Source organism: Plectropomus leopardus, chromosome 11, assembly GCF_026936395.1.
Source record: "Plectropomus leopardus strain MGB_pleo_1.0 chromosome 11, ASM2693639v1, whole genome shotgun sequence".
NCBI lineage: Eukaryota > Metazoa > Chordata > Actinopteri > Perciformes > Serranidae > Plectropomus > Plectropomus leopardus.
In genome coordinates, this window is record NC_142186.1 from 10,040,623 (window position 1) to 10,067,357 (window position 26,735).

A 26,735-nucleotide genomic window follows, 5' to 3' on the forward strand; every position below is an offset into this window, starting at 1 on the left:
CGGTAAAAGTTTCAGCTGTGTGCAACCTGCAATCCTCACCATTAGATGCCACTAAATTCTGCTAAATCTTGCACACTGTTTCTTGTTAGACTCAAGTAAGATTCTCAGCGATTCTTTGTATTATTCAAGCTTGGGTTTGTTTATGGCTGCACATAATTTACATTTTCAAATATATACAATCAAATCTGTGACCACGCACAATTGTAATTGTAAATGTTACAAATTCAACACATAAATATAGCCTAAAACCAGTTCAAATGTCATGAAACAAGTTTAGGAAATCTCTAACTATTAATAAATAAAATAAGAAAATAAATAGCAGATTAACCAGTAATGAAAACGCCTGGTAGTTATCAAGAAAATGGCAAAAGAAAAGTGTTAATGGGTTTTTAAACAAACATGTAAAACTATAAGAATAGCAACACATTGCCTGTAGTTTCTTTCTTGTCTTTAAAGAGTTTTTAGAGTCAGTCATCGAGACAAACGTCGACGCAGAGGAGGAACACAGGAGAAAATCTGTTCTGTTTTGACATTCGGAGTAGAGCTTGGTTCTACACGCTGCGCCTCCATCTTAATTAATCACACACATCTCATATACACACACACACGCAGACTCAGATTTACCGCACGCTATGAATGATGGGAGCAGGCGCGGCGGAGGGGTCCAATTAGATGTAGTGTTGACGCTGCTTTACGGTGACGATAACCTTTATTATAATGTAGTGCACCGGTCCCGTCAGCGATGTTTTCTCGCAGGACAGTGTCGTGGAGGTTCTCGCTTTCTTCTCACGTCTCGCCCTCGCCATCTCTCCAGCTGTTTTTTTTTTTTTTTAGATTTTTGTATGATTAATTATACCTTTTTTGTTTTTATCTCTCTCTTCCTCACCACCTCCACCACACACACCCCCACCCTACCTTTCTTTCTCTCCGTTGTGTTTCTGATGATGTATGATAACAGCTATATTTCCCTGTTTCTTCTTCAGGGAGAAGGGTGCGGGAGGGGGCACGGGGAGTCATTTGTTTTCCCGCTTTGATACTCTTCCATTTATCAAAATGATAATTAGGTGCAATTAAATGGCAATCTCATTTGTTTTGTTCAGGTGTGTGTTGCCTATTTTCTTATTAGTCTTTTTTTTATATATATATATATTTTGTCGAGGTGTCTGTGCCATTGTAGGTCAGTCTAATTAGAAGAAAGAGTATAGGGTGTGTGTGGAGTGTGTGTGTGTCGTGGCATAGGATGGCCTGGCTGATTTAGGGAAATACAAAGAGACAAAAGTGGGACTGCTCAGATGTCGGATGTTTGGCACTCTTCTCCAGATGGCAGGAAAGAGAAAGGAAGTCCATCTGGGTCGAACTAAACTTTTTTAAAAATGAAATTAGGTGTAAAAAATGAAATGTGAATGGTGCTCTTGACTTACATAATACTCCCCTATTTTCGGTTGAATGTCACCATGTGTCTTGGTTTATGTTTGTCTCTGTGTTTTGCTTGTTTCTCCATTTTTCTTTTTTTTGTTTCCACCGCAGCGAGTTTCATCCGTGGCTTTACATTGTTGTGTCCTGTTAAATCTCCTGTATATTCTAAATTCTCGTCCTCTCCAGTCCCATGTATGATGTCCTCTCTCTGCCTCCGTCTGACCTTTCAACTTAATCTGTGTGTGTTCCTCAGGGGAGAGGCCATTCTGCTGCCAGCTCTGCCCATACCGAGCCTCTCAGAAAGGGAACCTAAAGACGCACGTCCAGAGTGTCCACCATATGCCTTTTGACAACAGCCAGTACCCAGACACAAGGAGCTTGTTCCTAAATCAGGAGGAGCGAGGAGCGCTGGCTGCCAAACACCCACCAACGCCGCAACAGCATCAACAACAACAACAACAGTAGACTGTCTGATAAACTGGGATCTAGACTTGGGACCTGAGTTGTCAGGGACTACACCATTCCTAAAAATCAGAGGACTGGAAGAAGGACCCTTGATAAACTTTTTGAGCCTCTCCTCTTCAGCCCATCAACTTTGATGACCTTAAAGGACTTTTCTATTATGAAGGCTCTTGTTTTATTTTGTTTTTAAAGTAAGAAGCTAGTCAAAGCTGTGTTAGGCAATTCTTAAATCACAATGTGGGCCTGCAGCAGAGAAGCGTGTCTATCTATTAACAAAAATAAATCCTGAAGTTAAAAATTCAGGTGTCAGGTGTGCACGCAAATGAAAAACCTTCTCCACGTAGAAGACATTAAATGCAAAGTGTTGACTCAGCAGAAAACGTGGACTCGCAGGGTGCCTGTTGGCTCAGTAGATAGAGCAGGCGCCCCATGTATAGAGGTTGTGTCACCGCCTCTCTCTCTTCCCCTTTCACACTTGTGCTGTCCTATCAATTAAAGCCAAAAATGCCCCAAAAAATATCTTTTAAAAAAGAAAATGTGGACTCACAACAATCGATCTTTTGCTTGTTGTGGTCTTCTCAAGTTTGGAAGTTTGCAAAAATGAGCAGATTGCGTATCGTTTACATCACCTTCAAGGATTATAGAAGCCCTCAAAAGAGTTACCTCTTGCTGCCATTTCAAAGGTTCCAACAAGAGAGGTTGCCTAGTGCAGTTTTACAAGAAAAGCAAAGTTGTTTTCATGTAAAGAAGCAGAAAAAACAGAACTTGAATGCAACTGCTTTTAATCAAGGACTGTGGCATTGCATGGCTGCTGTAGTTGCCCCTCCTCTTCCCCTTTCTTTTTTACTTTAGTTTTATTGTAAAAGAATTTGTGCATTCCTCAGGACACCAATCATCAGAGATGAGATGAGAGAGAAGATGCTCTGCAATTCATCAACAGTCAATTGATGCATTTGCAAGTTCGTTTCCCTCTGGGTTCTCAAAGATGAAGACTTGCATCTGTCTGTGCGTGTGTGTGTGTCTGTGTGCACGAGTGTGTTAAACTCACTTCCCTCCACTGCGGAGTGTAATGTTGTGGAGTGCAGTGACCACTCTGAGACTGTGTAGCTGATGATTAGAAGGAGGGAGAGAGGGCTGGAGAGAGGTAGGATAAAAGAGAGAGAGAGAGAGAGAAAGAGAGAGAGAACGCTAATGGGGGTGTCTGCTTTAGTGCTCATTAAAAAGAGGGTGCGTTTTTTAATAGCCAATATAAATGAGCGTACCATTTTTATGGCCATTCAATTATTGTCCATTTAAGAGGAAGGGACTGAGTGGAGGCAGTTTTCCTCCATAACTCCATCATATTAAGTAGCGCTTCCGACACTTCTGACTTTGAGTTAGACTGACTTCAAAACAGTGGGTGATGACAGGAGGACGCTTGCTCAGCTGTGCACATATTAAACTCTCACTTGCGTGCTTGCATAAGAGAGAATGGTACTGCTAGTGTTAGCCAGCAAAGATACATTTTAATTTCATACTGCTGGAGGGCAAAACTGACTTTTTGGCCTGTTTAAGACCAGGCCCAAAAGTTGTAAACAAAAAAAACAACCAACCCAGTGTCTCTGGTAAAATCAGCAGCACAAAATACTTAAGCACCAATGTAATCTGAGGGGTCTCAAGAAATAATCCAAAAACACCTCTTATACACAAAGTTAGGATGATTTTTTGTGACTTTTCCAATCATTCCTTTTTTCTTGTTTAAAAAAAAAAGTTTACCTTTCCAGGCCTCTAAAATGACTCAAATTTAAGGGTAACTTTGGTATTTTTCAACATGGACCCTATTTTCCCATTTTTTTATTTTTTTTTTTTTAATCCAAGTGATTAATGAGAACAAGTTTTAGAATAGATCAAGTACTGAGAGAGACTGTTGCAGCCTGCAGCCGCAAAACAGGCTGCAATGTAATGTAAATGGGCAATTGTGCACTGGCCATTATCGTTCACTCAAAGTAATTGTTTTTGCCACCGACAGGCTCAATTCTTGTTTTGAGAGTCTGACAACATTATGGGAAGGATTCCTAAAGAAATAGACCTTTTATTTAAAGAGCAAGATCCTCTTTATTCAACCAGAAACGGCCCAAAAATCACTTTCACTAAACTCACCAGACTCCATTAAAAAAAACAGTAATTCTACCATCATAAACAACACTTAATTCAAAATCATTAGAAACAAAATAAAACTCAGAGAGGCCGCTTTGGTTTACCTTTAGGCTAATCTAACTATTGTTTGCTCTGGTTTGGTTGAAATAAATTCTTAATACTCCCAGCTCGATGTGAAAATGTGCAGGCTCTATACACACTAAAATTGCTGTTTATTTAAATGGAGTCTGGTGAGTTTTGTAATAGCCAATATTGGGGCAGTTTCCAATTAAACAAATGATCTTACTCTTTAACAAAAATGTCTATCTCTGTTGGGATTCTTCCCATAATATTTTCAGACACATAACAACATATTATAGATGCTAATCTGAGCCTGTCAGTGGAAAAAATAAGCACTTTTAGTGGGCCTAAATTGACCATGCACAATTGCCTTAAGTTATTATGTTGCAGTCTGTTTCACGGCTGCCGGCTGCGGCATTCTTGTTCAATACTGGACCAGTATTGGTCACTTCAACACAAAAACAAGGGGAAATAGAGTCCACATTGAAAAACACAGAAGAAACCCTTTGAACAATTTAGGAGAAGCCAGGCTAGACATTTCCCTTTGTTTTCAGTCTTTATGCTAAGCTAAGCTACTGCTTGCTGTATATGTAGTGGACCAACATGAGATTTTATCATCTAACTCTGCAAGAAAATGAATAAGCATGTTGCCCAAAATGACATGAAATTCAACATGGCCGCTGTAATATAGCATGCACATCCAACAGAGCTGCAGTGCCGATTTTGTTATCAGCGTTCAAAGCGGACTAATAGGCTTATCTCCCACACCAGTCAGTCTAACTTCTTGAATGGTGATGTGAAGATTTGCATTCTAGGAGGAAAGAGTGAGGAGGTCAGACAGAGAGCAGCCAGAGGTCAGGATGTCAGGCTTCCAGAGAGTTCAGGTATGAATACGCCAGATGGAGACGTTTTGAAGCCCATTGAATTGTAGAGCCGTCACAGCCTTAACACAGGTGTGTGTGTGTGAGAGAGAGACAGTGTGCATTTATGTGTGCGTATGTGCATTCTTTTTAAACCTCTCCGTACTGTATAAGAGGTTGACTAACTCCTGTGTACTCCAGCCTCCCTCTAGATGCTTTGTATACTAGCCTACCTCCTTTGTAATGAAATGAAACGCTGTTTTAAGTTGGCTGGTATGAAGTTGGAGGACTATTCTTTGCTAGGAGGAGATGCACTCTTATGGCTTGTTTTTTTCTCCCTTAAATGGCCTCTACAATTTAAAAGAAAAAAAGCCATTCCTTGACATATTGGGGAAAAGAGGAAGAAAAGCAAGGCGGTTAAAAGCAGACGTACAGAGCAAGAGTGAAACTGTGGAGTCATTTTTATATGCATAAAATCAAAATTCAAACCCGTCAAAAACTACGGAGCATACAGAGTACTGTACTTCCCATCTATTTTGAGACCTCAGTCCATGACGATGAAATGGTTGCGATACCAGTGGGTTTGTGAGTTATGCATACAAGGTTGTGTGCTTGAATATGCCTAATAATACACAAATGTGTATATTGAAGGTGTGGGTAGTGAAAATACTTGAAATGGATACTCTAGCCTTCGAGGTAGTGTAGTACTAATACCAATGTTGTACAGAATTCCCTTTAAGATTAACTCCTCAGTTATGAATTTCTACTCCGAAGTGTGACTTAGAAAAGCTATGAAGCAGGAGTGTATGTAATATAAACTGTATATCTGTAATCCACTCTTACCAAACCCTTATATACAGCGGTAGAAACCAAATGGCATTACTAGTGCACTTAGACTAGGTTACTGCTTTAACCGTTCTCATTTTGTCCGATTCTAGCTAAGGTTTCTTTGGGAATGTCTTTTAAATGGTGCCAGCTAACACACTTCAATGTCAGTTCTGGTTTAGAGGATTTTTTTTTTTTGTTAGGATGATTCCATAGATTTTAATGACAAATGATTTGTTCTGTGACAGCTGTGTGGCACAGCTTTTTAGCTACGTTTCCTCATTGAAAGTTTGATAATGCTATGTGCAGCAGTGCTTATTTTTTCATAAAGATGTAAGAGTGTTTTTAGTCTTTCTCTTTGCTAAACTGTAGGATTTGTTCAGTAGCTAGTCATGGCTGCCCTCCCAGAGGGGCTGGCAGGTGTTGTTCTTTTCTCTTTGGTTGGGTTTTTATTATGCCTCTTAAGTTGTATTATTTGTGTCCGTATTGCTTTTTTTTATTTGTATGAACTTCATGATTAATTTACCTTAGAAGACTTATTATTCCAAATGTATTTGGTTGATATCTGTATTTATTATCACTTCAAAAAGGATTAAAGGACAGAGGCAGACAGGAGCGTTTGTTAAATTAGATTTTTTTTTCTTTTTTTTGTTCTGGGTTGTTTTTGTTTTTATACTGTGTAGTTTTCATGCCAGCAAGCCGATGTGAAAGCTCTACCTCGTCTGAGCCATTCTCAGTTCTGTTACACTTTTGTACATCATTTCAAAAAGATGTAATGTCATGTCCACAATAAAGACACACAAAATGGCACCTGTTGGCGCTGTTTCATCTGGTTTCGCTTGTTTGTTTTAAATCTACCTCAGCCACTGTGACTGAACACGTCCAAGTTTAGATGAAAAAGCTTCACAGATTCACAGTTTGCAAATGTTCTTTTTTTCTCCCTTTTACTCACACTGCCGGTGTGAAATCTTACAAAGAGCCATGCCGTCTCTGAATATTGACAAGATTAAAAAACGGAGCATATTTTGTATTCTTTTGCGTCTCTCACACGACTTGTTCTTGCCATGGTCACTTGCTGTCATCACTTGTTACTGTCAGCAGTGTGCACACAATCTGTGCTGGTGTATCAATCAATATTGAATAGGGCCAGTCAGTCGTGTCCACATTTCCTCTCTGACTACAGCTACTGTGCACAAAAAACACTGTAAAAATAGCATTTTATTTTGTTAATGTAGGTTCCAAATTAATTGTTGAAGCTGTTCTTGGACTTCATACTAATATGATAACATGTTTAGCATTGTCTTCCTCTAACAGTCTAATGGTCCTAAGTTTTAAACTAAATGGATCCTTTATACTATTTGTTTTGCCCATAAGTCTGATTTTCTTATTTCAAAATACATGCAGATTAGATGAACAGGAACTCTAAATAACTAGAAACTGATTTATTGATTCAAGACCACGGAGTACAAAGGCAATATACAATGGCACCCAGCAGAGTTAAAGTACAGCGTACTGAACTATAAGGTAGGACATTCTTCAACCAGAAATTTCACTCAGTAGAGTGCAGATTCAGATCCGCCAGGTGGCCCACAACGCTGGAGCTGATAGCGTCCACTCTAGACTGTGCATGCAGCACACTTGGGTCCACTGGAATAGTCCCTCCCAGCTCCCTTACATTCAAGATGGCAGCAAAGATAACGAAAACAATGGGGATTTTTTTTTCTTTCATGTCGTATCATGACTAACTTAAGTGGATTATAACATCATCAGGAATGATTCTGCTGATGCTCCTGTTCAGTTGTCCTGTTGTCAGTTTTTGAGCGACATCAAAGGCCAAAATACGGCCAGTGACAGACAAGGTACGGCTTGGTTGTAGCTGAGCCAATATCTGGAAATGCTTTTTGTTCTATGCTTTTGCTACACAATGTTGATGATTTGCAGCCCCTACCAGCCAGTTAAGAGTGAGGAGTCAGCAGTCAGTAAAACAACCGCAACCACGGGAGGTCCTTGAGCATACTATCATAAATGTGCACGCAAAATATTAGGCCGATTGAGCCTGTGGTATGCTAAATGAACTGTAGACGGACAGATACACACACACACACGACCAAACGCATGATACCCTCGAGGCTATGCCTGGTGTGGATAAAAAGTGCAACACGTAGTGGGGCATTAGCATTCATTTGGAGTCATATCTCTGGCCCCCTGGTGAAAAAAAGTTCATCATTCACTCTCTTTTATCTTGAGTTTTGGACTTTACCAGCTGAGGCAAATATATGTCTCTTCAGCTGCTAAATGCTTAGCTAGTCACTGACTGTGTGTGTCTGCTGCTTGGTGCTGAGCAGGTAATGTACAGTGGGTTATTACAACTTTTCACTGAAAAGAGTTGCCTGCTGAGGCTGAAAACGTCACTATGAGAGCCATGAGAGTGAACCAAACCATAAACCTGCAGCTGGCTGGTTAAACAGTAAGTTCAAACTCATCATAAAGAGAGTTGTTTCGCCTTTGAGCCGTAAGTGAAGGTAGTAACAGTGCCGAATCAACATCTGTGTAAAAGGGACAGCCTGCAGGACAAGACCACAGAAAAGGATGAGTGTGATGTTTTGATGACATTTTATGTGTGCAAACCACTGCTGGGAGATTTTAAAAACAGCTAAGTAGTGAGTAACTAAATCAAAAAAGAGCAAAAATGTCTGCAAACTGGGGAGACAAAGAGCTCCTTGCCCTCTGAGCGGAGACCGAGATCAGCCGCCATATAGCAGGGACGGTAAATGATTGTTATTGTTATGTTACAGAAATGTTATTTTTTTGGACAGTGCTGCCAACATGCATGTTATATGTCAGACTAGAGGCAGATACTGTTGTGTTACACATCACGCCCATCATGCTCCTTTTGCTTGCAGATGCTGCGATGCTATATAAAATCACACACTGGCGTGGCATAATGCCACCACTGTTGTGGCATAAAGAAGGAGCTTGTAGCAGCCCTGTGGCGCAGTTGGTTTGTAAAAAGGGCTAGGGTGCTGCTAACTCTAAAATATTTCCCATTTTGTTTGTTATAGTGTGTCATTATGGTGTACACACTCCTATAGAAGTATGTCCAACTTTACAGCATCTTTGAAGAAATGCCTCTCTCTGTCTTTTTAATGCCACAAATATTGTCAGATCGGCAACTTCACTCCAAGAAACAAATAGTTGAATCTTATAGAATGCCTATACAATACATCTTTGCATTTGTTGTCTACAACCTTTGATTGGCTTTGATTTGGCTTCGCAAATAATCTCCTTGACCAGCAGAAGAAAGTGAAAGTGGTCATGATTCATGGAGATGAGGTGAAAACAGATCAGACCTAAGCCATACTGCAAGCTGTTCCCTTTCATAGCATGTGACATGTTTGACGGATAGCGACTTTGATGTTCGTCCGGGCCCGTTGGCACCTTGATGTCCATGTGTGGCCGCGCGGTTGAAGTCGAGCTGCCAAGCAACAGTGATGAGAAACCCTCACCCTTCAACTACGAGAGACCACCTAGGGATTCGTTGCTACTTTGCCAGTCTCTTTCATGTTCGGTGTCTATGTGCACCATCTGTCTGTCGGTTTGAGCGACGGCTGACTGACGGGTTCCCTCTGAGAACATGGCACATAACGTTAATGCCAGGCAGGCCCGCGGGCTGAGAAAAGACTGCAGCTGCCCGTCACTCTTCCCAACCTCATCAGTCACTGCGAAGGCAGACGTGACGGCCCTGAGCTCCCTGGAAAACCTGTTCGCTGACATCTCTTCTTTCTGTCACACAGCAGAGGGAAAGCTGACTGACTGACTGACTGACTGAGGCGGAAAATACGCCGAACGTCAGGCTGACTCAGATTTGATGGATAGGTGTGGTGGAGAACACAGTATAATGTGTTTTTCTTATTTCACGTTTTTATGCGGCAAAAGAAAGCTGCTGTTGTTCTCTCTGCTTTTACAGAGACGTAACCACAGGCTTATAGCTACACATAACTTTTGCCATTGAGCAGAAAATGTACAAAGTTTAATTTTTAACTTTGAAAATTAATGTCTGTTGCTTATCCATGTGTGTGCAACATGAATTCAACTGATACAGGTCTATTACACAGGATTTTTGGATTGACACTCATTGTGGTAGAAATTGTGACTATTTAAATGATTTTGATTAGTCGTTTCATTAAGAATTCTGATCAAGGTGATAAATCCTAAAACAACATTTAGACCTCCATGGAACAGTAAAGGCATCAGTATGCTTCAAAAGAAATGCTTTTTTGTATTGTCAAGCAGCTAGAGAAAACCCCCTCCCCCCACACCTTCTGGACCATGGATCTGAGCCAACTGTTAATAACAATTTTTGTAACTTTACCAAAACCATATCTGACAAGCAGACCCATTTCACGCAGCACTGAGGTACAAAAATAAGCAGGATTTAAACTCTAAAGCTCTCTTCTTTCATTCTTCACACAAATGGTTTCATCACTTATTGTGCTGTTCACATGAATGCAACACCAAGAATAACTCCAAGGAGAGACCGTGCAAAAATGTGTGCCGTGTTTCCCGTTTGAACAATATGACAGCTTTTCACTCTGCATCAAATTAGGCCATTGGCAACACTTCTGCCTTTGGACGGGGTTGGACAACAATTTTTCTGAACTACTTAATTTCCCGGCCTTAAATCGCTCTACTGTAACCCGTGATCAAAGTTTTTGGAAGTTGTTTTTGTGGTATATTGATCACATAATTGTTGTATGGTAGAACTCTGCATTGAGAGTTAAGTCCTAGTAAAGTAAGTGAGCCCTAGCTTAAGCCCACTTCGTCAATACTCCACAGTTCTTTCAGACAAGCTGAGGTTTAGAAAAAGAGTCACAGCAACAAACTTTGCCGTGCTTGCAATGACAATGATAACATGCTGATGCTTTGCAGGTATAATTGTTTACCTTGTTCACCATCTTACATCTTAGTTTAGCATATTTACCATGCAATTAAACACAAGGTACAACTGAGACTGATGGGTATGTCAATTTTGAAGGTATTTGGCATGGATGCATGAAGTAAACTGGATACAGCTTTAGAGGTGGGGCCCTGTTCATCCCTATGAAAATTGCCGAGTGGCGCATGAAGTCAAAAAAGTTCAATTTTCCAGGTGGGATAAGGGATGAATGTTATTGGACTAAATGCGTCAAATCCCAATAGGGAATCATTTCAAGGAGGTTGTGACGATAAAAAAATGTATGTATTGATATAGAGATGTATACAGGGAAAAAGACTTTGGGCCATGACTGACATGGGACAGACCCATACGTTTTAGCTACACTGTTTGACAACCATGTACACCTGACTTCAAAGTCCAGCACACTTTCTGGGGTCCTTGTAGACCTTCTTAATTATAAACTAAAGTAATGGGCAAATTTTGACCTGACCGGACAGTGTTAGATGCATGATGAAGGGATCAAGAGAATGATTACAATTCATCCTGAGGGGAGCGTGAATGTGTGATGCTAATTTCATGGCAATTCATTCTATAGTAGAAATATTTCAGCTTAGACCAAAGTGGTGGACTGAAAGATCAACAGGCTGACATTACCATCCCCAAAGCTACACCACTAATAAGACTAAAAACCATACCATATTAGACTGGATTCTTTTCTCATTTCTCTTGTGAGTGACAAATGAAAAAATAATAACTTGGTAAAACTGGCTTACTGACAGCTGGTCATTTCAAAACTGTCTCAGTTTGGTGCCTTCCTGTGGTAGCATCAACAAAGACAGTCAGTGATGTACAATGCAACACCCTCCCCTCTATGACCTGACCCTGTGAAATACAATACAGGGGTTAAACAAAACTTAAAGGAAAAAATCCATCCGTAACAACTAACAGAGGGCAGGTTTCTTCTACTACTGACAACATTTTGCATTTCGTCCATGTCTCTCTGGTATCTCTTGCACTTTTTCTGTTTGTAAGAATGAACTATAGTCATTCCTCTGAGTATTTTCCTCTCTCTTTTTCTTGGATGTAACCCTCTGTAGCTGTGCTGTGTACTGTCCGAGTCAGAGGGCATGATCTATATCTGCCACCAGGGAGCACTATCCCTCTCTAATGGCTGCTAAACGGCCTTCCTCAGGAGGACAAGGGCCACATCACAGACCAAATGGCACTTGTACATGTGCAACGGCTGCCGCAGCGCAGGCGGCGGAGGGGTAAATATACTTAAAACACACTACGGCGTATATCAGCGCGGCAGCCTTGACTACGGTTACCACCAGAGAGTCCGACTCCTCCGCATTTCCCAGGCAAAAGGCCAAACACATTTACAACACTTCAAGTGTCTGCGACACAAGAACGCCCTCTCCACTGTGAAATATGTAAATATTGCACTAATCAAAGGGTTGTGGAATCGCAAAATGCCACGGAAAGGTTATGACCCGGAGCCTGTGCTAATAGGGGAGTGAGGGGGGGGGGAGGAAGAGGGGGTGTTGGAGGGAGGGCTGGGGGTTGAGTTGTGGTGGTGGTGGTGGGGAGGGGAGCGGAGGAGTGACAGCTACCACAGGCGTTTCTCCTGCCTGAGGAGGACCTTCACATGCTGACCTCCGCCTCCTGCACTCCAACGCTCTGACAGTAATGAATAGGAAGGGGCTGTTTATGCATATCAAATGTTATTTACTCTCCCACAGTCAACTGTAGCCACAGAGGAAAGAAAGAGAGAGCGCAAAAAAACAGGATATTCCCAAAGACCGTGGGCTGCCATTAGAACAATGTGGACAAGAATGCAGAGGCCTCTGCGGTGCACTGAGGTTAATCTATCTATCGCAATGAATTACATGACATGGTTTTTGTGGGGCTCTAGCTTGACTTGCTTTTAAAATGCTGCATTGTTCACTGCCTTGATTTTTTTCCCCAGGATTGGAGAGCTTGACAGATACAGAGTACCTACATGAAAACAAGCCCTTGTGAGTATATAAGTGAACTTGACAATGAACTCCTCTTGATATCTAGCCCACATGATTATTTTCTTCAACTATCTGCTGCTCTACCACACTAAAGTCTATATCCAGAGACAGAATCGGGGGGGATGTTAACATACATTCTAGTCATGTAATATATTTTTTAAGCAGGATTAATTCTTTTCCACATTGACATGATTGGTCTTAAATAGCACAAACCTTAAAGCCAGAGGGAGGAAAAGCCTGAGCGGAATTATTCAAGGGAATGACGTTCGACGACAAGCTCAAGAAAATAACCTTGAGCGCGAACAATGAAAAATCAGCCGCCAGAAAACGTTTGTGTTTTTTTTTTTTTTTTTTTTCCCGGCCCCTGCATGTCATCGTCATCGGTTTACGACTCAGCTTCATTTTCCATCACCCCTTGTGAGAATTAAGTTGGATCTTAAGTATGTAAATGAGAACCTATTCTGTGGCCCCCACCCTCTCTTATATGAATCCCAGGACAGACCATGACATTTAACATCGCCTTCACTAATTTGTGCTTAATAGCCAAAAAGTGATTAGAATTAACATTAATGACATTTCATATGTCTCCCCTTCTACATTCATTACCCCTTCTCTGCTGCTGATACTTAACCAGCTAATGCTGGTGGCTGCTTCTTGCAGCTTAAATTTCACGTTACACTTTTGGCAGAGATCTTTCAGTCGTCCTTTTCTACACTTAACTTTCTCCTGCTCCTTTGCAAGAAGACAACAAGGAAGAAGAATTAAAGACGGGGGGCGTATAAAGCCTTTAAGTTCTGAATCTATTCTATCGGTCACACCCCCTTTACCAACTGACATGAGCATCGCAGTAGATTAAGAAAAAAAAAACGCGCGGGGGTCATCTCTTTTCTGGCTCAACGCCTGTTCTATCACCCTCAGCCCTTCTTGTTGAAACAAATGCTGTCCGATACCCTTCATCTCTTCTTCTCCTTCAGCCCCTTGAACCTCACTCTGCTGTAGTTTTTTTCCCCCAGCAAAAGCCAAATCACAGAGGATAACAGGGCCGCAAGAAATGCTGGCATTTTATTATCATTCTTTCGCTTAGATCTGTACGTGGAGGAGATTATTGCGTGAAAAATGAGCATTGTGTTTCTATCAAACGACAGTCTCCACCAGCCCTCCGCCTTCCTCGCTGGTAATTAGCGATGGTCTCCAACCTTGTTCAAGGGCAGTGAGCTTTTCCCATGTGTTTCTAAAGGGAGGTCACCCGATCCTACAGCAAACATGCGACGAAGGTGCCTCAACATCAGAATCAGCTACAAATTGTCATAATATGATGGCAATTTAACGACAAATATTACTTTTGAGGGAAAGAAGGGAGGGATGCAGGAATGTAATGGGTGTAAGCAATCAGACTGTATGGTTAATACACTATGAAAAAATCTGATAAAACTTTTTTTTACATAACTATTTTGGTTGGTAGTGAAACTCACTAAAATGTATTTGACTTCATGTGAAAACACTGAGTATAGAGAAACAGCCAAGAAGCTGAGTGTAACCAATGCACAAAAAGCCAGTACAGAACACATCAGACCGAGCTGAGTACAACTGAAAAGAAATGCAAAGAATTTAAGGTGACTTTATACACTCCTTTTTTTATATTTTGACCAACACTATAAGCAAAATCCAACTACACTAATAAGCAAGCATTGACAAATAACTTTTGACATATCAGGAGCAACTAAACACTGACACATTTGCATCTTACTATTCACTTTTGCAGCTCCTGGCAAAAAAATAAAAAAATAATTATACAGCCTTTGCAAAGCACCATACCAGCAATAACACACAAAGGCCAATATGCCACACACATAAGGCAAAGAACAGTAACAACAAGCTGCAAAATGTCTTGTCACAAACACAAATGATGTGCTCAAAGTGTCAACAATATCAAAGTATGATTGACTCATCATGCAGGCATTTTATGAAGCTATATACAAATACCGCACCAAACAGATCTTCATCAGAACTTCAGCAGAGTAATGACAGCACTTTTCTGCGAAATAATACAATTTCAGCTCGTCAAACTTAATAATACCTGTGCAAATCTCTTACAGACCACTTTCTCAGTGCAGCTGTACATCAAACACATGACAACACAGTAAATGAAGCTTACCTTGCAGGAGTGTAGCTCCACAGCGTTTCCTGAGGCCAAACTTACGTCCAACTCTTTCCATTCATGAAAACTTTGCTCAGCCGATTTTTCAAAGGCGCCAAGGATGCTTGACATATTTTCCAGTCTTTATCACCGTGTCTGTCGAGAGTTCACGTTCCCTCACTTCCACAACATAAAGTTTACAAAAGAAGAAAACGTAACATCCTTGCTGGCTGAATAAACAAGCCGTCCGACCATAGTGACGAACTTTCCGTCACTAACGTTACCTGCTGCTTAGGCGTTTCGTTTTGTTTGGTTTGTTTTTCGAAGACTAGCAAACTTGTTGTCAGTCAGCCAGGCTGCCATTGGCTCGTGAGAGCTGGGGGCGGGAGGTGGGGTGGGGGGCGGCTACAGGTGCAGTGTGATTGACACCTGTCTTAACAGTTCATTGCGCTTACAGACAGCGTGGCCTAGTATGCTAGGAGCCTGCGGTTACTATTGGTTACTGCGCAATTTTACCCCTGAATAGTTGGCAGACATACATTATGCTGCCCAAGGCAACTTATTTATTTATTTATTTATACATAGGGTAAAATCAGGTAATATGAGACACTTTTTTGTACCAACCATCTAAAACTATGCAGACTACCTAAAGTGTTTTTTTTATAATTTGTTATGGTTCTCTGCTATATTTCTATGGAGAAAATATGTTTTAAATATGTATGAAAAATCATTTTGAAACTCTGGACCTTCAGACGGGTCGAGGAGCCCTCACTTCACTCCGATGACATGTTAAATCAAACTGTGGAAATTCATCTACAAAAAAAAAGATTGTCCAATTTTTCTGACATGCTTCTATATTCTTGATCTTTCGTTGAATGTATCAAACACTTACTCAAAACCCTTTTCTATTAAAAGTAAAGAGTGTTGTGAAAATATTTTTGTTATAGGTCAAATATTGAATGAATTGAATTTTGTTGCTATACCTTTACCATTTTAAAATATGGTCTGGAGGCCACCCATCTCTTCTTGTGGATGTGGAATTTTCCTAGAAGTAAAAGCAGTTGTACAAAAAATATAATGTCTTTTTCACTGCCCTAGGCAACTGGCTAGCTCTCCTAGTATATGCACGTGCTGGCAGTGCTTACAGTACTGTAACACTCCACAGTCATTTAAAATGTTACATGTAAGCCAAAAGACACCGTGTTAAATGGTGTTAGAGCAATTACGGTTTTAAAAGGCAAAAAGCCCATTAATTAATGCTTTCTGCAGGTTTATCTGATTTTTATTACGTTGGTTGTTTTGTCTCATTAAGATCATCGACTGGAGGGCAGAGTTTAAACACCTTCTTTGTTTACCACCACAGCACTGCTGTAATACATGGATGGAGGACAGAGGTGGCAGTAAAAGAGGAAAACACTGAGGGATGTTGTGGACAAAGGGAGAAGAGAGGGTATTTTAGTGCAGGGGTGGGGGGTTAAAAGGGTAAGAAGAGCTGGGGGTGATCATGGGTAATGGCAGGGACCTGGCCGCTGACAGACAGGCCAATCTCCCGCCTGGACAGACTCAAGAGAGATGTGTCAGTCTCAGCCGGCACCCCGGGCCAGCCGCACCACCACACCGCTAAATGTGTATTGGCAAAGTGTCGGTGCCAATGCCATTAGCCAGCATACTTAAATTCCCCTGTAATTTTCTACAGGCTCCTCGTTATTGGCACCTCTGATGGGTCGAGTATTTGAATCCTGGTTCAGTTTTAATGGATGACTGGTGGTGGTGAGCAGCGGGGCAATTTGTTATCACTTCTACAAGACACACTTGCACACATGCACACATGCGCCCACACACACACGCACGCGCCCGCACACACACACGCACGCACGCACGCACGCACACAGGTGTTACTGTCCTTCATAGACACGAATCTTACCCTATTGCCTCATGATCACTGTTATATAGTTTACCCTAGAATAACTAAAGATTTCATCTTGGATTTAGAATTCCAGTAATATCTATCTATCTATCTATCTATCTATCTATATATATATATATATATGTATGTATATATACTGTGTATACATATGTATGCATATAATCATGATAATAATTGTCTTCACAGTCAAAACAGAATTTTACAATTTTTTACATAAATGATAAGAGGACATTTTTAAATTTTTACTAATTAAAAATCTTATTCGTAAACTAAATGAACACAGATTTGAAGATCATAAACTTCCTCTTAAAGGGTAAAAAGTAAAAAAACAAAAAAAACAAACAAAAAAAACATTCTAGAAATTAAAACACACTGTTAAAGATCTCCACATTGTTGATAGGCTTTTTGACTCCTTGTAATAAAATAAAATAAACACATACCTTTAAACATATACAAAAAACTCCAAAAATAAAATTAAATTTGTGTAGCAAAGCTTGTTTTTTTTCTTTTCACCTTGTGACCCTTCAGATTCATCGTGTGGACCTCTGAACCAGGACCAGTGGTGTGGAAAACTAAACTACTAAAAGTTAAGATGCTGAAAAGTTTCTCCATCTGTTACAGTTGTAAAATGATGCTCACAACTTGATGCATCAGTACTGAATGTTAGAATGTAAATGAGCATATTTATGCAAGCACTGTTAGTACAATTTTAAGGTACTTGTACTTTAATTGAGTATGTCCATTTCATGCTACTTAATACTTCTACTCCACTACATTGTGGAAGCCAATATTGTTTTTTTTACTCCACTACATTTATTTGACAGTTAATTACTTAGCAGATTCTGATTATTTATACAGAATATAAATCAACTAATTTGTGTTATTATGGATTAAAGTATTATAGGTTAAGTGTCAGTGTATATCAAAAAAAAGCCAAAAACTGCAACATTAGTTATCTACAAATTAATGCATCACTGATAATATTCCAGTATAGGCCTATGTATTTTTCTAAAATGCACAATTATGTATGAAGACTACTTTTAATTTACTTTTTTGTGCAATAAGAGCACTTCAATGTTAACACTTATGTGTTTTTACTTAAGTAAGATTTTGAATGAAGGACTTAATCTAATGTCATCCACAGAGGCCACTTTTCTGCAGAATGATTAGTTTTACATTTGGTACCTCTAGTAAATGTTGCTGATGATACTTCTGTACTTTTACGTACAGTAAAGTAAAAAAGTCAGATTACCTCTTTCACCACTGAAATACCCAAAGCTACAGGTCTAAAACATGCAGTGGTTCTTATAAATAGAGCAATAAAGTACAAAGTGCAGTAGACACCTTAACAGCTCTCATTACACCACTGGGACAGATCTAATGAAGAGTAATAGTTTAGAGACTGACTTTCAGTGCTGATCTGAGATCAGGCCTTTGCCAATCAAACCTCACTCATTAACTTCATGAGACAACAAGGACAAACCTAACATGTGAACTGATTGCGATTAGCATTTAATTTAATTTTTCAGCTTAATTCTCCCTGGATCATGATACGATGAGTGCAAAGAAACAAGATATTTTTACTCTCTCTCACCATCTGTGACCCAAAAACACATTAAAACCTCCAGAATTTTCATGAGCAAACGATTGTGAAGTTGTTTTGGACTCTTGTGGGATTTGCAGCTTTGAACATCTCTTTCGCAATTTTTTTTTAAATTTTATTTTTTTTTACAAATCTTCTCCCTTCCAGCGACATTGCCCGTACAGTGTGTCGAGGGAATACAGCCTTCATCGGGCCAAGACAAACACACGCTCAAAAACACACATGAGCCACCACAAAAGTTAAATAACTATATACAGGAGCAATTTAGCTCGGCTGTAATTTGTATATAGTGTTTGACAACCTTGCTGGAGAAGTTTTCACCCCAGAAATGCTAAGTAGTCCCAGCAGGAGACAGTCAGGAAGAGGAGAGGGGCTCTTTGCTGTTTAATGTATTCTTCAGCAGCCCAGAGGCCTCCAAAACGCTGCATGTCTTTACAATCCAGTGTACACACACACACTCACACACGGACTCATGCACGCACACACACGCTCACATATCTGTCGGCAGTCAGGCTCTGAAGGAACACTGCTAATGGGGCTGTTTTTAATGAGCCAGGAAGAGGAGAGTGACCCTTCGAAGGTGAATATCTCTATCTCTCTCTGTATTCTGCTGTATGCATGCATGCCATTCACACACACATGCATTTAGACATATACACTCGCAAGTCCTCATGATTTTATACAAAGTTGTAATATTTATGTCTAATTGTTTTTAACTGCCATAATTACTTTCAGCTCTCGGCTCATTCATTCGTCCAATCCTCTCATCAGGAGTGAGCGTGTGAGACATCAGAAGGAAGAAATGTGTGTTTTTACGGCTGGAGAGCCTGCATAAATTGTAAGGGTTTGGAAAAAAAAGAGCCCTGCAGCAATAGTCCTCCGCAAAGCTGCAGGAGATCCGTCGATTTCCTCAAGTTCCACTTCACGTTGCAAGGGACATATCCATCCCCAGACAACCATTTCACTTTATTTCACTGATTTTATGATCTTTTCCTGCAAAGAGAGGGGGGAAAAAAGGGAAAGAGAAAGAGGCAGGGGGAGCAGTTCTGCAAGCGGCCAAAAGATGGCACACTATGTATGGCGGGAAGAGGGGTGGTGATGAGCGTTGTGGCGGCTGTTGGTGTCTGTATTTAACCTAGAACCTGGAGAGCGTCTGTGTTTCCTCTTCTGGGAATCTTCAGCTTCTAGGATTCATAGAGGAGGAGGAGGGAGAAGAAGGAGCTAGGTAGGTGAACGGATGTCATGCTTCTGCCCATGTTGCTCAACAAGCCGTACTGTGGCTGCTTTTACACTAAAATGAGCCTGAGGATATATAGCTGTGACATTTCATCTGAAAGAGCCCCCCAACCCCGGTTCATTTTGTGTGTGTGTGTGTGTGTGTGTGTGTGTGTGTGTGTGTGTGTGTGTGTGTGGAGTTACAGTGCAATCTGAGAATACAAAAAATAATAGTGATACTGATGATTTGTGTTTTTAACGTCTCATTCAGGAAATAAATGCACCGACTAACCAGGTAGGGCACATTGAGCAGGTTAATATTTTTGCTTCCTAAAATAAAAATGATCGTGGAATGAAAAAGATCTTTTTTTTTTAACAAATTTGTCATGAAGCACGCTCATTAATCCCACCAAAATTGTCTTTTTATGGGTGTTGCTGATTCCTTTTAATCATTCTTTCCTCATGCCGGCGCCACGGAGGCAGTTTAAAATCTGTACTAAACTATTTCTTTTTGCCAGACATGAACGATTGGAACATCCCTTTTTTTGGTGGGTTAATTGGGAATCATTATTTTTTTAAAAATACAATGAGAAATGTGAAATTTGCTCAGTTAAAAATGGATTACAATTCTTCAATGTTACAGTCTACACTCGCACGTGCCATGAGCACAAGCCGATGTGGATGTTTGACAAAATACATGTATTTTCTTTCTTTTATATTCTCTTTAATTGTGCTTTCTACACTTAACACAGCAAGTGAATGTAACAGCGTGTTTCTACAGTGTGATTACATTTGCTCTGTTACACACTGCTTTGAACATGGACACACACTCCACAGACACAGGCACACACACACACGCTCATGCTACTAGACCACTGAAAATCAATGTGACAGGTTTCAGTCGTCCCTCAGTGTACACATCCCCTCTCAGACTCTCTCCTGACATCTGCTCGATTACCTCCTACAGCCACACACACACACACACACACACACACACACACACACACACACACACACACACACACACACAGAGACGCCCTCCCCGTGGCCGCTCTAAGCCCCTCTGAGCCATATGAAATGTAGTCGGTGCAGGAGAAACCAGATACTGCTGGCTGTGTCACATTGCGTTTGCCGCCACCCGTCAGGAGCGGGCCTGTTTGACTGCCAGACGTTATGACAGCGTCAGTCATCCTCCAGCCCAGCAGCAGGCTGTGGGACAGAGAAGAGGAGGAGGGTGAGGAGGAGGAGGAGGAGAATAAGGGGGGAGCAAGACCTCCACCACAGGCTGACTAGGAGGTGGTGAGGAAGGGAGAGTCCAGCGTTTACAGGAAAAAAAAATCTCTGACTTCACGTGCAAACACATCCTGCGTCCTGATATTTTTAACATTTCGATCTCAGTTTTCTTTTCAGCAACACCATGCTTCACACTCATACAGTCACACTTGCTAAGAAAGGCAGGGTTATTTTTCCAGCTGGTCCGAGGATTTCAAGCGACCCTGGTGGCTCTCTAACCTCTTGCATTATGCTCGTGCGTGTGTGTTTGCGGCTGGCTTGGGGATTTGACAGCCGGCAAGTTGATGATTGAGCTGCTTATCCTGTCAGACCTGATGGCTAGACTTGCATTTTTATTTCATTTTATGCTGCTTTCTATATTTTCTTTTAGCCTAAGCTGCGGGAGGGTGCAGAATGTCACCCCAGAAGGAGCGCAGATAAAACGCCCGCTCCAAACACTCATGGCAGTCAAGGACACACACAAACAAACGAACCTGCACTTCATATTTACCGAATAAACACACACACACACGGAAGATGTGACGGCAGCCCGGTTTGTCAGGTCATCCGACAGCGCCGACAGCACCGTGAGCTCCCATGTGGCCTGGAGAGTTTCCAGACAGCAGGACAGGAGGCCCGGACAGCAGCACCTCATGCCCTCCCCTCATCTCGCCCTCGCCACCAGCCCCCCCCCTCTGGCCTCACCTGCTAACTCACCTCCAGCCTCACCCACTGCCTCTCACCGTGCAGGACAGCAACCCTCAGAAGAGCCCGGCAGGATGAGAGGTGATGGACAGGCCGTCTCTGGTGTGAACTCTCGCCCTCTCTGGCCGACGTCACGGACAGACAGCTCACTGTGACATACAGCAGCAGAGAAGGAAACAGAGTTAAAGTGGTAATCCTCCAAATGTTTGTGTTTGGTCTCAGAACGATGCTGTGATGTCTTTGCTTTGTGGTTTCATGTGTCAATCGAGGAGCGTCTGTGGGGTCTCTCTTTCCTTTAAGTTTCTATAGGTGGTGCTATTTTCTTTGTCTGCTTAGCCACAGTGGTTATCAGGGCTCATACTTCATCGAAAATGTCAAATGCATCACCTCCTGTGAACCACATGCTTGGCTGTTAGAGCAGCAAATGTCACAGCCTTTACAATAACGCAAATTTGATTCGCTAGTGTGTTATGTTGGTGATTGACAGTTGTAAAATGGACATATGATCAGGTGGAAGAAGTACTCACGACCTTTGTCGAAGAAAAAGTACCAATACAACACTGTTAAAATACTCCACTACAAGTAAACGTCCTTCATTCAAAATACTAAAAAGTAAAAGTGCAGATGTATTATCCATAAAATGCTTTCAAACAATAAAACCAAAACACATTAATTTTGCAGTAAATCCCTGTGACCAATATTGTGACTGATGTACCAATGCATTTTTCTGTTGGGTTGAGTTCTTTTAGTTTGAATTATTTTGCATACATGTTGGTAAGCTTATGCCTCATTTCCACTGCATGGTGCAGACTAACCAAACTTTACCCAACTCACTTTAGGTAACAGGTACATTGCCAGATTTCGTTTTCCACTGCAGATAGTAACCGATGTCTGCAGTTTTCCTATGTGATCATCATGTTGACGCCACGTGAAACTGCAGTGATATTTTCTTCAATGCTACACAGCTCTTGCTGTCAACCTTTCATTGGCAACCAAACAGAGGAATGTCTGCACTATATCAATAAACTTTGGCATGGCTTTGCAGTTTTTTGTGCCTTAGTTAAGTGATTTTATTTCATTTTTTAAATGCAGTCACTACTGTTGGTTTAGCAATTCAAAATTAGCTGGTTTGAGCAGGCAGGGGACAGTGTGTCACACAAGTGACAATTCTGGTCAAGCTTCTCTGAGTAGTGGTGTGTAGTATTTTAACTCCACCTTCTAGTATTTTGCTCAGTTCGCTCGAAGCCTTTAGTGCTGTGATACACAAAAATATGTACCAGGTACTCTCCACAACTTTTGTCAGTTGAGAGCCAAAAAAGAGTAAGTCGATTGGAGCCAAAGCACCAACCTCTGGGGCTAAAAAATGAAGCCAACATGTTAGTGGCAGAAAAACTGCAGTTTCACTAAATGGCCACTTGAAGCTGGCTCCAAAACAGAGTCAATCCTCAAAGACCCCCATGTCTTCAAAAAGACAGTTTTGCATTTTATTAAGGCATAGAAGTATGCATAATTAAGGGCTTTCAGCTGATAGTGTCTTCGGCCTCTGAGTAAGACCCACTGCACCTTAATCCACAGCTCCAGCATCTTGCCCAAATACAGTCATTTCTGGTTACAAACAACCAAGACTGCGACATCTGAAATGCAGAACCTACAGCATTTTCATTACTTTTACAGTTTATGGTCAAGCGTACCATGCAGTAGAAAAGAGGCATTAGTTCAGCAGTTCTAGGGGTCCAAAATTTCATAAACTCAATCTGAGGGCTCATGAGATGATGAAATATTTTACAAAGTTATGCTACACAAATTTGTTTTCAGTTTCTTTGGTCTTTTACTTTGTGTCAAATATTTGAAAATTTACCACATTTAAATAAAACCCCAAATAAAACTGCAACACTAACAGACATCTAACTCCCAACGAAATGCTAGTCTTTTGTGAAGGGTTAAGAGGCCAAAAATGTTCAGAACAACTGGTTTAATTTATAATAGTGCGCTGTATTTTCTGTGCTTATCGTGTGTTAACGATGTAAAATTTTAATCTGAAAAGAAATGTAGTGGAATTAAAACTACAATATTTTCCTCTGAAATGTAGAAAGTGGAAACATTCAAAGTACAAGTACCTTGAAATTGTCGTTAAATACAGTTATAGTTTCTTTTCAGCTGTGCACATGCTTGTATTAAAGTGTTGAATTCTTCAGATGCAAACGGTGCACGCTGGCAGACAAATGCTTGCATTCTGCATGGACCTCACTCAGCGCTGCTGTCAGTCTCCTTCGTAGCCATTCTCTGTATCACTAGCTCAGAAATGAAGGCCCTCTGCTATGAATGATTAATAAACAAAGCTATTAACAATGCGGCGGACATTTCACAAAAGGTTCATTTTCGGAAATACAATCTCCCTTTTGTTAATAATGTCCATTAATCATGTGAGGATGTCACTTAACGCAAGGTTAATGAAACACTGCTAATGCCTGGCTAATCTATCCGCAGTCAGAAAGCTGCTGTAACTGTAATTCCTAACCCTCAAAACTATTTTCCGGGGGATTCTCGCCGCGTGATTGATGGATGCGGGACAGGGGATGTCCATTATTTTTAAGTGGAACACAGAGGCAGAATATGGGGTCAGCTGTGGGCCGAACTCAGAAAGCTTTACCTGTCCAAATGGCTAATGAAGCACTGACAAGATATATGGGAACACTTTGGGGGAGAATTTAAGTATGACATAACAACTTGATAATGGATTTATTGTGGCGCTCTCAACCATTCATTCACAATCAAGCATAATGTTCACGGCCTTCCTGCTTCATAATCTTCTGGCAAAGTATTGATGGCGAGAGCGACTTCAAGTAGTGCTGATCTTTGCGTGACGGTGTGTGTGCGTTGGGTTTTTTTTGTGTGTGACTTGTTGTGACTTCCATTTTCCAGCTGTCAGGCCGACCTATTAAACAGAGTATTATTTTTTTATGTCTGTGTGCATTGTGTCTGTGTAAGCATGGCGTGGTGTAAGCACAACATTAGGAGAGATGTTTATTGTAATGTGAGTGTCTGGTGCCAGCTGAGCTGAGCTGCAAGCTGTTTGGAGAAGCGGATGACTGTTTGATTGTTTGATGACAATGTGAGCCTTGCATCTCGCTTCCTTTCGTCTGTGTCTCTGAAGAATGCTGACATTAAATGTTTGATGTTGGCATGCACAACTGATGTACAAATAAAAACCTCACCGGTGAGACATGTTTTTTTTTTCCTCTTCTTCTTGCATTTTGACAATACATTTGTTGTTTTTCTGTTGTTTCCAGATTCGATTCAAGTTTACCTTTTCCCCCTTTTTAAAAGTTTGGATTGTTTTATCTCTTATTGTCTTTCCTCTCGAACCAGAAAGTCGCCAGAATTGAGGAGCAAAAAACAGAAAATTTTCACTGAGGGTCGCATGTGACTTAAGGAATAAATGTTTTCCAGTCGAACACCTCTCGGTTTTCAATCGGGGGTGTATACAGCATGACGCCGGGAGAGCGGAGGTGGTGCTGCGAGAGGAGAGGCAGGTCAATATGAGTCCTAATAAAGCGTGAGTTCATTTCCCCGCTGCGCTCCCCCCTGGCCACCGGCCGCTCCATATACAAGTCAAATCGGCTTTTTGCCTCCCAAAGCCCTGTGATTTATGACCCGGCTCCATTGAGCAGACCAGCTAGTTTTCATTTTTGTTAAATCACGCGGCCTCTTAAATGAAACTATTGATTTAAAGTCAGCTTACTGAGGATTTAATTTGTATTTGGAAAATTAAAGCAGGTAACGCTTTATAATTTCACACTACACTGGAGTAGAACCAGTTATCCCCTATCCCAGGACCCACTGTGTCCCGAGCATAGACGCTAGCCCCCACCCAACACATGCACACACCTATTCCCCCCTCATTTCTCCCTCCATCTGGTTTCACTGGCCACTTTGTGCGGCCATTAATGAATTTTGGACAGGGAGAGGAGGGATTTATAGCCCTGGGACTCCAGCCTGGACTGTCCCATACTTAGTGCCCCTTTGCTCAGGGCTGCTGCCACAGCACATCAGCACTTAACTGCTGTCTTTCCCCTGATTTCCTGTGACCTTGACTTGCACCGGTGTTGTCTGACTTTCCACTGGTCAACACCTCCCCTGTGCCTGTCAGAGTGCTGCCGTCGCTGTCATTTCATCACAGAGAGACGAAAAAAAAATCAGGTTAACTCATTCTTTTATCTGCGTATCAAAGAAAGGCTTTGTGTCAGTTTATTTGTTTGTTCACTGGTTTGTCACTACTGTTCCACTTCTTTCCTGAAACTTGGGGAAACGGTGCTCATGATAAATCACAAGCAAGAAAACAGTGAAAAAATATCATCCCGCAAGATTCTGGTATTTTCAAAATGGCACGGCAGGGGAAGCTTTGTTACTCTCTCCATCACGCGTGATTCCTCAGACACCCCTGCCTGCTCGTTTTGACAAAACCTGGAGAAATGATGCATCTCACCTTTTCAAAAATTACACTTCCTGGCCAAGATAGGAAGCCACAATTACAGCTCAAAACACAGTGACACATTTGTTACTGACTGTCCCTCATTTGTGGGGGAGAAGACATGCTCACTGTCACCGTGTCTCAGCTTTGTCTCCAGGTCTGTTTCCACCGTCTCCTCCGCTGACACCATGGCATCCTTCCCTGCTACCCCTCGCTCCTCTCCCCACTCCCTCACCCCTTACCCTACCATAAGCTCCTTCACCAAGCCCCTCATTAACCCCTCCCTTTTCCCCTGGCATTGAAAAGGCGCTGTCTTTAAACCCGTCCCTGCATCTTCAACAGACTTTTCAATAGTGAGCATGTGGGCGGATGGGTGGATCCCTTTCCCCGTGCCCCCGCACTGACTGTTTTATATTATATTTAGTAATAATAATCACAGTTATTGCGCCTCCTCCTCCTTCCTTTTTGTTAGAGCCTCCCGCTAGCGGGGCGGTGGGACGGCATGGCTGTCTTCCTGGCCTCCTCACCTCCGAAAGGGCTGTGTGTGTCGCTCACCCTCCATAAAGGAGAGGGAGGAGCGGCGGGTGGGGGTGGGAAGCTCTAGGGTGTCATTAACTCCTTTCTTCTCCCCAGGAGGAAACAGCGGTTTGACTACCATGATCCTGACCCCCCCCCCACACCCCATCCAACAC

The 26,735-nt window shown here is 41.6% G+C and overlaps 1 protein-coding gene across 4 annotated transcripts in view; it reads left to right on the forward strand.

Annotated features, from left to right (window-relative positions):
• The window catches only part of LOC121945323 (zinc finger protein 516-like), a 57,494-nt gene extending 50,925 nt beyond the window's left edge, over positions 1–6,569 (forward strand). For 3 of the 4 annotated variants that reach the window (XM_042489446.2, XM_088083993.1, XM_042489445.2), the window contains one exon: positions 1,670–6,569. In XM_042489446.2, the coding sequence (XP_042345380.2) occupies positions 1,670–1,881 (212 nt within the window). In that variant the 3' untranslated portion in view covers positions 1,882–6,569. The remainder of the gene's footprint in view (positions 1–1,669) is intronic. The other variant, XM_042489447.2, reaches the window with a different exon arrangement.
• The last annotated feature ends 20,166 nt before the right edge of the window (positions 6,570–26,735 follow it).